Genomic DNA, 14,910 nt, shown 5'->3' on the forward strand with positions numbered 1-14,910 from the left:
TGGCCAACTCATATAAAAGACAACTAAATGTACATTCTCTTTAGTAAATTAATAATCTAATTTTAGAAAGAGAACAATTCATTATTAGTGTTGTTGAAGCAGTATAGATCCACGTGATGATATTAAAGATACAAAAATAGACCTGCCACTAAACCTATAACTCTCTTTTCACCTAATCTAGATTATTGGATCAACTTTTCTGAAGACTTGAAGGATGAGATATTTCTGAAGACTCGATGATCAATGCATGCATCAAATGTCAAAAGTTTCCACTCAAGTTAGGTAGGGGAGCTGCTTGCTTTAAGAAAAACAAAACATATAGCGAATATTAAGGCTTGGGATCCAAATTTAATGGTTGGTAGGCATATTATATAGGTACTACTGCATGATATTTGAAATTAATCAGGCGGCCAGCCAATGGTAATGTACGTGTTCATGACTAATTGTGCCAACCTAACTAATATAATTTGTGGACAGAAATTTGCTGCGTGTTTGTATATATGACTATATGAGTTTCTGAGCATCCGTTCCCAGATAAAGTAGTTAAGAAACACTCATCATGATTAGCTATCTGTTGAAAAATTAACAAGACGTTAACAGCAGTAGTGTCTATAGTTCGGTGGAAGCCTAGATATAGATTTATATATATATATATATATATATATATTTTTATATATATAGAGCTTATCTTGCAAATAGAGATGATCAATGCACGTCCTTTCTGTAAATTTAATGATAATCTTTATAAAAAAATTTCATTATTTAACTATTAGCATATACTTCATTTAAATTGTTTCAATTCATATATGAATTTTGTATAAAATTATATTAAGAATTAAAAATATAAATAAATAAAATTTAAAATGTTGTAAAATTTCTTTTTCAATTTATATATTAATAATGACTTAAAATTTAATAATAATGTTTATAAAGGATTTTTGTTATCTAGATATTAGTACACAGTTCATTTAAATGTTTTTGCTTAACATATGAGTTATAAATAAAATTTTGTTGAGAATCTAAAATGTAAAAAAAAATTAAAATGTTTTAAAATTCTATTTCTTTTATTTTAGTGTTACCCTTTTCTGGGAGTTGTTACAAGACAGTCAATAAATGTTAGTTTTGTGAATAATTTAATATTATTTGTTGGGAGTTTGATATTCAAACTATTTTGATATGTGTATATATTATATGGTACACATACAGACGCATTGTGAAGGAAATGACTAAACTAATCCCTGTTGAGTGTAACAGCAGAAGGAGGGTGATACGCTATCCACGAGCATATCACCGATCCCTATTGAGTGTAACAGTGTAACACCAGTCCCTCGATCGATCGGTCAAAGACTCAAAAGCTAGCTATTTATCTAATTATTTATATTGTAATTGCATTAATATTAATATAATTAATACTACTATATTTATTATTATTATTATTATTATTATTAGGGAAGCCAGCTTATGATCAATATCACATATATAGCACAAGACTTTTGTTGTTTTTTTTTTTCAGCATATATATATACTAAGGAGCAAAATCGGAAATAAAATAGAGAAAAAAAATCAAGCGGTTAAAATATAAAAAGACCAAAACGTCTGTCAGAAAATAAAAGTAAAACTACAAGGATCGCAATTCCCAAATAAAACTGAGGGCAAAATTGAGAGAAAAGATGTAGACGACATATTGTTTTAAGCGGATTCACACTATATATATACGTATAGATATAAGATTATGATGATCAATGCAATGTCTTGTGCCATATAATATATACTTATTAATGGATATATATAATTATTACATGGATAGATTAGACGCTGATCTTCATATTTATTTTCTAATGTTCGATAACTTGCGATAATCATATTTATTTTCATATTCATAATCTAATAATCTATAATATAATAATTTTATATGTATATAGATGACAAAATCTCATATATAAATAAAAATTCCATATGTATAATCTATAATAATCACATATCTATAATATAATAATCTCAAAATATAACAAAATAATTTGTTATTTTGTCTTACTAAATATCTTGTTGAACTTAAACAGTAGGGTTTTAAACTTTTTTTCCACAACAAAAAAAGCACATGCATGCTGAACCCTACCGAAATACTATTGGGAGCGATATGAGAGACGTCATTAGAAAAGAAAGGCTCCCTCATAGTATTATCTATTGTTACTTACACAGTGCAAAGTGGGGCTAATCGACATCACCTCTATCCACGAGCAAACATTTTCTTAGATGCCTCACCATGCCAAAAAGTCAACAAAAAGACTCAAAAGTCTCCGCAATATTTCACGGGGACGTGGATATGCGTGTGCAATTGTGCATGGAATATGTTGCGTGGGTTGGAATAATGATACGCTATTCTCGCACGTTTTTGGAGCCTGTGAAAAAAAAAGGGGGCCGAGGCCGGGGCCGGGGACCAAGCAATAATTCAGAGAATAATTATTTATTAATATCGGAGGGTCTCGCCTGTTTGCACTGAATTTCAATTTTACATTTTGTGATTTTGAAATTAATTAATTAACTAATAAAAAAAACGCAATTAAAATATAAAATACTGAAGTAGTATTTTTGGCTTTGTCTGTGTCAAACGTATTGAATTTATCAAATCTAAGGCTTAATTATTATTATTTAAAAAAAAAAGTAAATAACTAAAAAAATAAATACTGAACCAACGCCACAAAAAGCCATAAGACTTTTCATATGCCCCAGGCCATCTTATTTAAGTGATCACATGTTTTGCTCCGGCCACGAGCTTTGTTTTTTTTTTTTATTTATCTGAAGGAAATATACTACTATTAAAAAACTAAACAAAATACCCATTTCGTTGTCGACTTGTTGTGGCATAAGTCATCTATTTCCCACCAGCGGTTGTCATGGGGAGGAAAATCGTGGCTAAATAACATATTTCTTGTAGTGTTTGTGTATACTACTATTAAAAAACTAAAAAAAATACAGTTAAGTACTATTCTATTTGTTAGTTTTAAAAAATAAAGATAGACAATTTCAGAAAATATAATGAACGGGTAGCATAATGTATTAAATATGATGTTATATCATGTTGATGGTGTTGCGAGTAGAGCAGTTAATCTAACAATGTAACGGGTCGAAGACAGACTTAGTCGAGCATCCAAACAAGTCATAATTCACAAAAAAAAAAACCGAAAACCGTTTTAAGGACGGCTGGTTTTCATTTGGTGGGACAAAATCCACTTCTCAGCACAAATATATTGCATGTGGCTTTCTGTTGTGTGTATTGTCACGTACACAAACCTCCCACATTCCTCTAACGAGATAAAAGTAGGAAAAATATAGTTGCAAGCATAATTGTGTACTAATCTGTACACCAATGTGATGTGATTGATCAAAAAGTAGATTTTATTGAAAACAGTGTTAATTTAAATTTTAAGTATGAATGAATCAGTATTGGTACACAGATTAGTACGCGACTGTGCTTGTATACAGCAAAACTCATAAAAGTATTCCCCATTGACCCACCCCGACTTCTATCATTTCGCTCCTCACCTTCTCTTTCCTCTCACTTCTTTTCTCTACTTTTTTTTGCCCTATCTCATAGGGTTTTCATGTCCTGGTAGTTTTGTTACTCTCATGAACTCCTGGCCTAAAGCTATGTACGAAGAGATTTTGGCCGTTGTCTTCTTTGGGTTTCTCTTTTTTGTTCTCTTTTGGAGGGTTTTCTGGTGGAAAACGGTGCGGATTCGAGCTCCTGGGCTTTTTTCAGCCGTACCCATGTCTAAGATCTTCGATTTTCAGTGGTAAACTCTCGATTGCCTTAGAAAAACATAAGCGATATACTTTAAATATTCTTGTAAATACCATAGTTAGTAGAGAATTCATCAAAATTAAGCCGTTAACCTCTCTCTCTCTCTCTCTCTCTCTCTCTCTCTCTCTGTTTTTTTTAACAAAAGCGGTGGCCCTCTGTTTTAGACCAGACAATTTTGATCCGTAGGATTTTTACAGGTCTTCTGTAGCTGTCAGGCGCCGCATAGTTATGACACTACATTGCTCTTCTGTAGTTGTCAGGCGCCGCATAGCTATGATACTACATTGCTCTTCTGTAGCTGTCAGGCGCCGCAGCTATGAAATGCTTCACGAGAGATGATTCGTCATAATTTTCTCTATAAAAGAATTATTCAGTTCATCTTCTTTCGCATCTCATGTTCTTCACTTTTCTGAAATTAGTCTGCATTCTTACTCTGCAATCTCTTTCTGCTTTCTCACTTTGCAATGGCTCATCAATCTTCTCATTACCACTACATGAGGTATTCTGCACCTCATTCACCAGTTGTTTCTGCTTCTTCCGTAGGTGCTATTATGCAATCTAATAATGATCTGACTAATAAGTCAGATGATGAACTTATCTACGAGCTTGTGAGTCTCGGCACCCGATACTCATCAGCCATTGTCGCATATTCTCAGCGACTACAATCCAGGACTGGTGGAGTTGACAAACTCCACGAGAATATTTCTATTCTTCAGCGGCTTCTTCTGGAGTCCAACATGAAGATAGAAGCACTAAAGCGAGATAACAGAGATTTAAAATCCTTACTCAAATCTTCTTTTCGAGTGGCTACTCCTTTAGATAGGAAAGGCATGCAGATTTTTGAAGAGCAAGAGCGTTTAAGGATTGAGGCGAAGAGCCTCAAATTTCTGTAATTTTGCTTTATGATAATAAAATAATGCTTCACAAATATTCATATTTGTGTTTCTATCTTCTGGTAGATGTTTTATGTGCTCCATTTTATTTCTCCTTTAATAATGTACACTTCTTACAAAATCGTAATATGAATCTGAAATACTAATTGTATTTAACAGATTGTATTTCAAATCTAATAATTTCATTCATATCCCCCTTGAATCTTCTCTAAATCCCAATTGAATCTTCTCATTTTACAAATTTTTTAGTTACAGTTCAGTTATAAAATATTTGCTTGTTATTTGGGAAAATTCCAGGGGATAAAGATATCAACAATCATGACAGTGTTGCTGCTCTCCTTCTAAACAGGTTGATTCACATGAATAACCTCAGTTACTTCAGTATACTTAATAAAATGTACTTCTTTCTTCAGTTCTTTATTTTAGGGCATTTCATAAGTTTGAATTTGACAATGTACGAAAACTTGCTGCTAAGCTTTGTGGTCGCATTGACCCCCAAGTATCAACAACTGTGCCCAACCTTGTTATTAGTGCATCTTATTTGGCTTATGCTTGAGACTGTTTGATTATTTGATTATGGTTTTTTTTTTCTTTTTTCTTTTTTAAAAGTTTCCAAATTGATGTAATTGGTGTTGGTTTTACTTTCTGGAAGCAATTATTGGGTTCTCATTTCTGCTTGTTGTTTTAATTGCGTGTCTTCTCATTTTCATGTTCAAATACTTTTTGACTCTGCCTTTTGATTTGTTAGGTTCTATTTCCAATTCTTTGCATCGAGTTAGAGCATGTAGCAGCTCTCAGGATATACTGAAGATAAAAGTTTGTTTGTTTTCAGTTTGCACTTCCCTTATGGTAATAATCTTATGATATCAATATATTTTAATGTGATCATGAAGTACTGCTTTTCTTGATTACTTTGATCCAAAGCGTCATCAATAATAATTATGGCACAGCTAATGTAAAGGTTTTTTCTGCATTGTAGATCAGAGGCAGAGATTCAGTTACCCATCCTTTTGTGTTCAAAATTAGGAAGACGCTAGAAACCATGCTCCTATGGCCTTCACTGAATGGGGATGAAACTGCATGCCTGATTACTCTTTTTTTTTTTTCCATATTTTTCTACTGGTTACTCTTATCTCTATGCAAGTAATGGCTGTAAGTATTTTCTCCCCTTAGTTTCCAAAGCACAACATGGATGCATTGATTGTCTAGCAATGATGATATGTGCTGAATTCAAAACTCTAGAATCATTTGCCTCGACCTCAGAGAAGATTACGATTCCTGAAAAGAAAGATTGTACCAGTTAGTTTCATATCCTTATTATGAACATAAATATTGATCCATATAAATATGCAATTAATCATGCATATCCAATCAATCTTAACTAAGCTTAACAATATAGTGGTCTTCAAAATATACCAGGAATCACATTTGCACTATATGTTCTTGGGGCATCAGTGTCTGTCTCTCCAAAAATGACTGCATACAATCGAGTTGGCACTGGAGGTCGTGGCTTTGGTTTGAGATCTCTGTTGGTCAATATAGACAAATACGGTTATAATAAAGCATAAGGTTTTTTATTAGTATTGTTGGGCGCTGTAGTTTGAATAATGGAAAATAATTTTCAGTGTTGAGTTTTTTAAAATTTCTTTTACGTGTTAAAAAAAAAATGCAAATAGATATCTATAAAAATTTATATACCAATATTGTAGTAGTACTTGTTATACTCTACAAAACGATATAACAAGTTGACTAACCAAAATACTTTAAACTTCTATTGCATACCTCCACAACATTTAACGCTTAATGATTTTTTGGTCCAACAAAAATTCTTAGATTTTCTTTATTAATATTTATTTTATCAACATAATGTCAAGTTATACAATTTTTTATTTTCATCATTCTCTTTGATTAAGAACCAAATTTATGCCCCGCCAGGCAAACGTCCGAAGGACGTTGTGTTTCCTAGTATATATATATATATATGAACTTAAGAATGCAAGAATGGAATGAAGAACGTGCGGTAACAAATCCTCCAAGCTCATCTTAAAAGAAAACTTTGGTTCATTTTTTGAGAAGTGCAGCTGAGAAGCATGGAGAATCAGCCCAAGAGGCCTGGTCCAGATGCTCATATTTATGAGGATTCTGGTAATTAATTCATCGTATCTTTACGTATGAATCTTATTTTATTACAGGTTCCTATGTAAGTAGCATGTTTGGGTATGGTTAGAGTAGAAAAAGAGTTTAGGACACGTAGATTGTGGAGGACATGTTATCTTCATACTAACTTAACCTTCCCAAACTTCTATGGCTTTGCAGATGAGGTAAATGACTCTCCAATCGAACAAGTTCGGCTCACAGTCTCCATTACAGATGATCCAACATTACCATGCTTGACATTTCGAACATGGGTTTTGGGGATCACATCTTGTGCTGCTCTGGCATTCTTGAATCAGTTCTTTGGTTACCGCCAGAATGCACTCTACATATCTTCGGTTTCAGCCCAAATTCTAGTGCTTCCAGTGGGAAAGCTTATGGCAGCATACCTAACAGACAAATCAGTTCGCGTTCCCGGAACAAAATGGCGCTTTTCATTGAATCCAGGGCCCTTCAACTTGAAGGAGCATGTCCTAATCACCATATTTGCCAATTCAGGTTCAAATGGGGTTTATGCTGTGGGAATTATTACAATTGTCAAGGCTTTCTATCACCGTCGGATTCATCCTCTTGCAGCCATGTTGCTAACTCAAAGCACACAGGTATTCCTTGTTTTTATCTTTCAGATAATAGGGAAGAATTTTATTCCACAGAAAATATAATAAGCATAGCTCAAGTTTGAGAAATAGGAGTTTTTAACATAACTGGTTTTCGCCACGATCAAGACTTATTGGAGTTGTTTCCCTTAAATTTTCTTAATATGTTTGATGGTTTATTTAGCTGCTTGGATATGGATGGGCTGGAGTTTTCCGAAAGTTTCTTGTCGATTCACCTTACATGTGGTGGCCTTACAACCTGGTTCAAGTCTCTCTATTTAGGTGCTCCTACGTCCTACCACTTTGCTTCCCCTACTTCCACCTTACCATCCACTGCACAACTTCTTCCTTCTCTCTCTCTCTCTCTCTCTCTCTCTCTCTCTCTCTCTCTCTCTCTCTCTCTCTCTCTCTCTCTCTCATGTTCTTTGAACTTGCAGGGCATTGCACGAAGTTGAGATCAGACCCAAAGGCGGACTAACGAGACTGCAGTTCTTCCTTGTAGTCCTTGCATCGAGCTTTGCATACTATATTGTACCCAACTACCTGTTTCCATCGATTACTGCACTCTCTTTTGTTTGTTGGATATGGAAGGACTCAGTCACAGCCCAACAAATTGGTTCGGGTCTTCGAGGCCTTGGTGTTGGCTCGTTTGCCCTTGATTGGTCCACGGTAGCTGGTTTCCTAGGATCTCCTTTAGCCACCCCTGGATCTGCCATTATTAACATATTGGTTGGTTTCTTCATAACGGTCTACATATTAATCCCTATTGCTTACTGGACCAACTCCTATGAAGCCAAGCGATTTCCTATTTTCTCACCGCATGTGTTCAATGCTGATGGTGGAAAATACGATGTTTCAGTAGTTTTGAATGAGACAACCTTCCAATTCAATCGACAAGGATATGATGGGTACAGCAAAATACATCTCAGTATCTTCTTTGTATATACTTATGGTCTAAGCTTTGCAACCCTGGCTGCTACAATATCTCATGTTGCGCTCTTCCATGGAAGGTACTGCATAAGTATTTGTCTATTTTACTGCATATTTTCTTGAAACCTCCACTCTTCCTTAAAATGGGCTATGTGATCTTGAAGCTTCATGTACTTCCTAGTTACTTTTGCCTTTTCTATGTGCAGAGCAATCTGGCAACAAACAAAGGTTTCATTCAAAGATAAGTTCGGGGATGTACACACCAGAATAATGAGAAAAAACTATGACCCTGTCCCTCAATGGTGGTTTTACACACTCTTAATGGTGGTGGTTGGACTTTCCCTGCTTGCTTGTGAAGGCTTTGGCAAACAATTGCAGCTTCCCTTCTGGGGTATCCTACTAGCGATACTCTTGGCTCTGAGCTTCACTCTCCCTGTTGCCGTAATCACTGCTACAACAAACCAGGTACGCCATTGAGAATAAGTTTCCAGTCTCCTGTTCATCGTATTTGATTGGATTGTGAAAAATCGTCGTGCAGCAACCAGGACTTAACGTCATCACTGAGCTGATTATCGGCTACATGTACCCGGGGAAACCTCTTGCAAATGTAGCTTTCAAGACCTATGGCACCATAAGCATGTTTCAGGCAATAACGTTTCTATCAGACTTCAAGCTAGGCCACTACATGAAAATCCCTCCAAAATCCATGTTCATTGTTCAGGTGGTTTCTTAATCCTACCAAAAATGATGTTCTCAATTTCGCCATCATTAATCATATCCGTTGAAATGTCATATTTTAAATGATTTTCATTCAAGTTGTTTTCCTATTAAACAACTTAAAATGTGTCATATTAATTGGTATGATTAAAGATGATAAAAGTAAAATCACAAAGAGTATAATTATTGTTTAAGAAAACTAATACTCGCCTTTATTCTTAACGAAGTTAGCGGGAACCTTGGTCGCTTCATCAGTCTACTGTGGCACATCTTGGTGGCTTATCACGTCGGTAGAACATATCTGTGACCCATCTAAACTTCCAGAAGGAAGCCCCTGGACATGCCCCGGAGATGATGTTTTCTACAATGCTTCCATCATATGGGGAGTAGTTGGTCCACTTCGCATGTTTGGCCCTCTCGGTCTTTACTCTAAGATGAACTATTTATTTCTCATTGGCATCCTGGCACCGGTACCAGTTTGGGTATTCTCTCGCCTGTTTCCTGAACAAAAGTGGATATGCTTCATTAACATGCCCATCATTATAGGAGGTGCAGGGGGAATGCCACCGGCCAAGGCTGTCAACTACATATGTTGGGGTGCTGTTGGCATTTTCTTCAACTTTTTTGTGTACAGGAGATTCAAAGGCTGGTGGGCTAGGCACAATTACATTCTCTCAGCTGGGCTAGATGCTGGGGTTGCTTTCATGGCCATCCTCTGCTATTTCACATTGCAGGTTAGAGACATCAATGGAATGAGGTGGTGGGGTTTGGATTTGGACGATCACTGCCCACTGGCAAGTTGCCCTACTGCCCCTGGCATTGAGGTTGAAGGCTGTCCAGTATTCACTTGACAAAGTCACAGGGTTATAATGTGCAGTTTATGCAGTAGACTTTAAAGTTTGCAAGACGATGTAGATCAAGTTAAAGGTTAATCTTTTATTGTAGCACTGCCTATCATTAAATCTCGGAGCACAAATCTTCTTGGAGGATTGACATAGTTGAAGACTGCCACTTCATCATGGTCAGCAAAGAAAATTTTTACATAACAATATCTATCCTATCATAACTGTTCATTAACGCTTCTAAGATGTATAGTCGTAAGGGTAGAACTACAGCTACCACTAGTTGTAGTGTGTTTTTATTTTTAGCTTCTTTTTTTTTACATGTATTTTTTTAAAACTTTTATTTTTTTATTTTTAAAAAATCACAATATTATTAAAAAATACTTACTTAATCATTAAACCAACAAACAAAAAAAAAAAAGAGGCCAGCGGTAGTCCCGAGCGGTGGCCCAAGCATTTCCCTAGTCATAAAGATAATTATGAAGAACTAGAGGGGATATCTTGTGGTTTATTTCTAGTGGAATGATATGGGACCCAACCCTAACAGGGATGCAAACAAGATTTAAAGCAAAGCAGCTAGTAGCTCAAAAAACAGTTTTGTAACTCAAAAGTTTGTAAACAGCCTCCATGATTAAAATTTTTTTCCTAAACTGTAGTTATCCATGGGTCGTTACTTTGAAATGACTTATGACAGCTCGGGGTTTTGAAATGACTTACGAAGTCTGATGAAGGGGGGTCTCAACTTGAGGAGAAAAGGACGATAAATATACTACCATTGCTAATGAATAGAGTTCAAAGCAACTATTGTGATCCCCAACCGTTGGAGTACTCCAAGTCCAATGAGAAATATTACTGATAATTATCAAGTATTTTTATTTTATTTTATTTTATAAGTATTATCAAGTAATATTAACCGATAATCAAATTCTCGGAGTATTTTAGCACATGAAAACCTAAGTACCAGGTGGCAAGCATGCCAAGTAAGCACCAAGGTCAATAATTCCCCCATCATGTATATATGGGCTGAAACAATGTCAGAATGCCTGATAATCGGGTTATGCTCCCAATAGTTCCAAAATGTCAGAAACTTTGTTTGTATAGTAATCTGGTTTAATATCATTTGAAGGGTCTTGAAGAGTTGATTGACTTGTTACACCTGCAACCCACAATAATTTCATGAGCATCAGCAGAATAATGGATGACTAATGACCGTTCATAGTTACAGCTACTCCGCATTACCAATCAAAAAAACAACTCTGCATCATACAAAGAATAAACCCTTTTTACCTGAAAGTACAAGAAGGGTTTTGCAACCAGCATTCTGTCCAAATAAGATATCAGTGTCTAATCTATCACCCACCATACACATTTTGGGGCAACTGATTTGAAACCTACAAAACAAAAAAGTATTCAAATTTTTCTGAAGTACGAAATCCAATACGATCAACCATTATGCTTTTGCAATCAATAGTCTACAACTTATCTTAGTAAGTTCCATATGGCTTTCAAACTATATGGCTCCCAGTTCCTCATACATTCAAAATAATAATATATTTCTGATTAAAGCATCCAGTTTCAGTAAAAAGGATTAGGAGAATATGGTTATGTGGCTGAATTTACACGAATGCAATTGTTTCAAATGTTCCCGTTACATCACTTACTTTTGTTGTAAGAAGTCCATCAAAAAGGTTGATGGTTTTCCAACTACGATAGGCTCCTTCTCAGTTGATCCACACATAGCAGCAACCATACACCCTGCACCTGCAAGTATGAATAATGGAAACTGTCAAGTTGCAAACTTGGTTAAATAAAATAAAGGTCGAAAGTGGAAAAAAAAAAAATACCAGGCCATTCTTGCAAATCAGTCATATGTCCAACTGCATCACGGTTGGTCGCAATAAAAAGGCATCCAGGATTCTCACGTAAGCAAAGGGTTCCATACCTGCCAGTTGAAAGCTTGAATCTTTTAAACAGAGCAGTCAACAACTTGTTACATTAAATCTTACATATCCAACACAGCGAAGCATATAGTAGAAAATTTAGAACTCAAAAATTCACAAATTTGTATTAGATATAATTTTTTTTATAGGTAAAAAAATTTGTGGTAGAAATAATGACCATGATACCATGCAAGTATTATATAACAGATAGAATTTTCCTCCTGGATTCCATTGAGAGGCTGAGATCTTGAATGTAAAGCTGGTTATAACCTTGGCAAAAATCAAAAGGCCATCGTTTTTTAGTTCATCCAACAAAGCAACAAAAAGCCCTGAACCTCTTGCTTATGAAGGATGACTTGCAACAGTATTCAGAAATACATACACACACATCATTAAGGCTAAATAGCTGCAGAAAGCAATGACCATTTGAGCTTCAAAATGTTAGACAATTTTTCAGGAACATATTTATAATTTTTGTAGAATGTTTTGATAACTTATTTCAAAGAGTTAACAGTTTATAAAGGTATTATAGGCTCTATTCACAGCCTACTCAGACAAGAATGTCACATGTGTAAGTGGTTTCTATATACGCATTTCCTAAGGAGCACAATTGAAGAAATAAAGATGGCATGTTCCGCACATAAAAATACGGGAGTAATGAACAGAGAATTTAGACTTACTGAAGCTTATAATAGTTAATATACGGGTCTAGTCCAACCACAACAGCTCCAACCTGGGAATAGGAGTTTTGCCACATTTTAAGAGCAAGCACACAACAACAACAAAAAATTATCAAAGAAATGATGGGCAATATGTTACATTACCGTCTTATCGTGTTCAAAGAGGCAATTTGTTTTCCATTGTGCTGTCTTTTTGCCATCTTCCTGCAATATCTTGCTTTCATCAGCATACCTATTTATGAAAAAATCTTAAATCAAGTGTTTCCTCCATAATGGCACGGGGGGAAACCCGATTGTTTAGTAACCAGAGCAGACCAGCAGCTGGAGTGCCAAAACTATGGACTGGCCTTAAAATCACCTCATTTTTTAGAATAAAGTCTTGACTGCAATTGGATATATGGGTTATGTATTTTGTCTATAAGTCCAGAACTTCAATTTGAAAACAAAATAACAAACTGAATTACCGGGCCACCAAGAACTGTATACCCAACAAGCTCCAGCTCTTCCAATATACCCTCCCCACCTATCACATAAACCTGCAAAAGGAACAAGCGGTGCCACTTATAGTCCCTTCAAATAACTTGTAACAATAAGGCACGAAATGAGAAAAACGAGTTCCTTTAGACTGCCAAAACCCAGTTTTACTAGACAATGGTACTAGGATATGTTTCTTTGGGTATGGAGTATGTCATTCTAAATAGTTTAAGTAGCATTGTAGGCTTCTGATTCTCCTGTCACTTAAAGAACTTCGAGGTAGCACTCTCTCTCTATTTTGAGGTACATATATGGGTATTCGAAAAGCAAAATAAATAAGTGACAAGAAGCAGCAAAGTACCTTTTTTTCTTTAGGAAAATTATTGACCTTCAAGAACATAGCAGCTGCAAAGGATGAGCTGAATATCTCATCCTAAAACCCAAAAAAAAAAAAAACCCACGGAAAAAAAAAAAAGAGGAGAGAATCAGATTTAAAAAGAGAGAATCAATTTCTGAAAACATTTAATGGAACTAGAATCCGAATTAAAGACAAAACCTCAGTGACTGAAATTCCCAAAGATTGGAATTTGTTAGCGTACTGCCTCCTCGATTTTGTGGAATTATTGGTCACAAACACCAACTTCTTTCCCTAAAAATATGTATTAAAAAGAAATAAAATCAACAAGAAATTTCGAAATTTTATAACGAGAGAGAGAGAGAGAGAGAGAGAGAGAGAGAGAGAGAGAGAGGTGGGTGTGCCTTGGAGCGAAGCATATCTAATGTCTGCGGAACGCCATCGATAAGTGTATCGCCCTTCCATATTACACCTACATATCAAAACCCAGTTTTTATTTGTAATGATGATATCCAACGAGAAGGAAACGAAGAGAAAGCAACATTCATATAAGATTTAGCAAAACCAAAAAAAAAAAAACTAATATATAATGCATATATATGAGACCATCGCAGTCGAAGAGAAAAGCTTCGACGGAATTTAGAAGATCTCCGATGCTCTGGGAGGACAGAAGCTGAGAGGCTCTGCTTGCTACGTTCATTGCTGCGTGTAAAACTATAAATCAGAGCCTGCGGAGTGCGGACTGCGGAATATCAAAGATGGCTGGCAGCTGCGTGCCTGATTTTGTAGTTTGGACCACAAGGACTCCAGACAAGAAGCAAATACTCCATTTTTACTCTTTTTTTAACATTTTACGGTTTTACTAAAGAAAAATGTTATTATTCTTGATTTAAGTTTTTAAAAATAAAATATAATAACTGATATTTTATTAAAAAAATATATAACTTACTGATACGTCTAATATTAATTTTTGAAAAATGGTTTTTAACTATAAAAATATTTTATAAAATTAAAATTTATAAATTGACGTGATTTAATGTGTTATTTTTATTATAAAAAATATCTAATATATTATATAAAATTATGTTATTTTATTAATTTGTTTTTATAAAAAAAGATTTAGCTAAACTATTATTTTTTATTTTTATTACCATAAAATCTTTAGCATGACTTATATAATTTATTATTTTTGTCATTTTATTTAAATTTATATTTAAATATTAAAATAAAAATTAATTATAATAAATCACATATTAATTAATTAATTAAAAGTAGTACGAGATTTAGATTTTGTTTAGTTACACATTTTACATGAGATGAGATGAGATATTTTGTTAAAAATTAAATAAAATATTGTTATAATATAATTTTTAATATAAATTTTATTTTAAAATTTAAAAAAATTAAATTATTTATTATATTTTATATAAAAATTTATAAATATTATAATAACGAGATAAGATAAATAAATAGTTTAAAATTTTGGCACACAACCCAGCCCTCCCATGTAAAATTTCTTCATTGCAC

General features: G+C 34.5%; 2 protein-coding genes across 2 annotated transcripts; one reads left to right on the top strand and one right to left on the bottom strand.

Annotated features, from left to right (window-relative positions):
• The first annotated feature begins 6,677 nt into the window (after positions 1 to 6,677).
• LOC122275888 (oligopeptide transporter 1-like) lies at positions 6,678 to 10,169 on the top strand. Its single transcript, XM_043085204.1, has 7 exons — positions 6,678 to 6,840; positions 7,012 to 7,451; positions 7,630 to 7,727; positions 7,883 to 8,455; positions 8,582 to 8,840; positions 8,914 to 9,096; positions 9,320 to 10,169. The coding sequence occupies exons 1-7, from the start codon at positions 6,786 to 6,788 to the stop codon at positions 9,941 to 9,943; spliced, it is 2,232 nt and encodes a 743-aa protein (XP_042941138.1). The 5' UTR covers positions 6,678 to 6,785; the 3' UTR covers positions 9,944 to 10,169.
• A 605-nt stretch (positions 10,170 to 10,774) lies between these two features.
• LOC122275889 (phosphoglycolate phosphatase 2) lies at positions 10,775 to 14,182 on the bottom strand. The gene is made up of 11 exons (XM_043085205.1): positions 13,990 to 14,182; positions 13,788 to 13,855; positions 13,585 to 13,677; positions 13,390 to 13,461; positions 13,019 to 13,090; positions 12,699 to 12,758; positions 12,555 to 12,607; positions 11,779 to 11,876; positions 11,596 to 11,695; positions 11,222 to 11,325; positions 10,775 to 11,090 (listed from the first exon to the last, which is right to left on the bottom strand). The coding sequence occupies exons 1-11, from the start codon at positions 14,081 to 14,083 to the stop codon at positions 10,990 to 10,992; spliced, it is 915 nt and encodes a 304-aa protein (XP_042941139.1). The 5' UTR covers positions 14,084 to 14,182; the 3' UTR covers positions 10,775 to 10,989.
• Between the last annotated feature and the right edge of the window lie 728 nt (positions 14,183 to 14,910).

Source organism: Carya illinoinensis, chromosome 9 (assembly GCF_018687715.1).
Source record: "Carya illinoinensis cultivar Pawnee chromosome 9, C.illinoinensisPawnee_v1, whole genome shotgun sequence".
Lineage (NCBI taxonomy): Eukaryota > Viridiplantae > Streptophyta > Magnoliopsida > Fagales > Juglandaceae > Carya > Carya illinoinensis.

What these genes read in the sequence shown, in the direction of transcription:
- LOC122275889 (XM_043085205.1), bottom strand. Translation starts at nt 14,083, where the DNA reads ATGAACGTAGCAAGCAGAGCCTCTCAGCTTCTGTCCTCCCAGAGCATC. An exon ending in TGGGAATTTCAGTCACTGAG is followed by an intron (nt 13,462 to 13,584) that starts GTTTTGTCTTTA and finishes TTTGGGTTTTAG; the next exon opens with GATGAGATATTCAGCTCATC. An exon ending in TCTTTGAACACGATAAGACG is followed by an intron (nt 12,608 to 12,698) that starts GTAATGTAACAT and finishes TCCTATTCCCAG; the next exon opens with GTTGGAGCTGTTGTGGTTGG.
- LOC122275888 (XM_043085204.1), top strand. Translation starts at nt 6,786, where the DNA reads ATGGAGAATCAGCCCAAGAGGCCTGGTCCAGATGCTCATATTTATGAG. An exon ending in TCATATTTATGAGGATTCTG is followed by an intron (nt 6,841 to 7,011) that starts GTAATTAATTCA and finishes ATGGCTTTGCAG; the next exon opens with ATGAGGTAAATGACTCTCCA. An exon ending in AATCCATGTTCATTGTTCAG is followed by an intron (nt 9,097 to 9,319) that starts GTGGTTTCTTAA and finishes TTCTTAACGAAG; the next exon opens with TTAGCGGGAACCTTGGTCGC.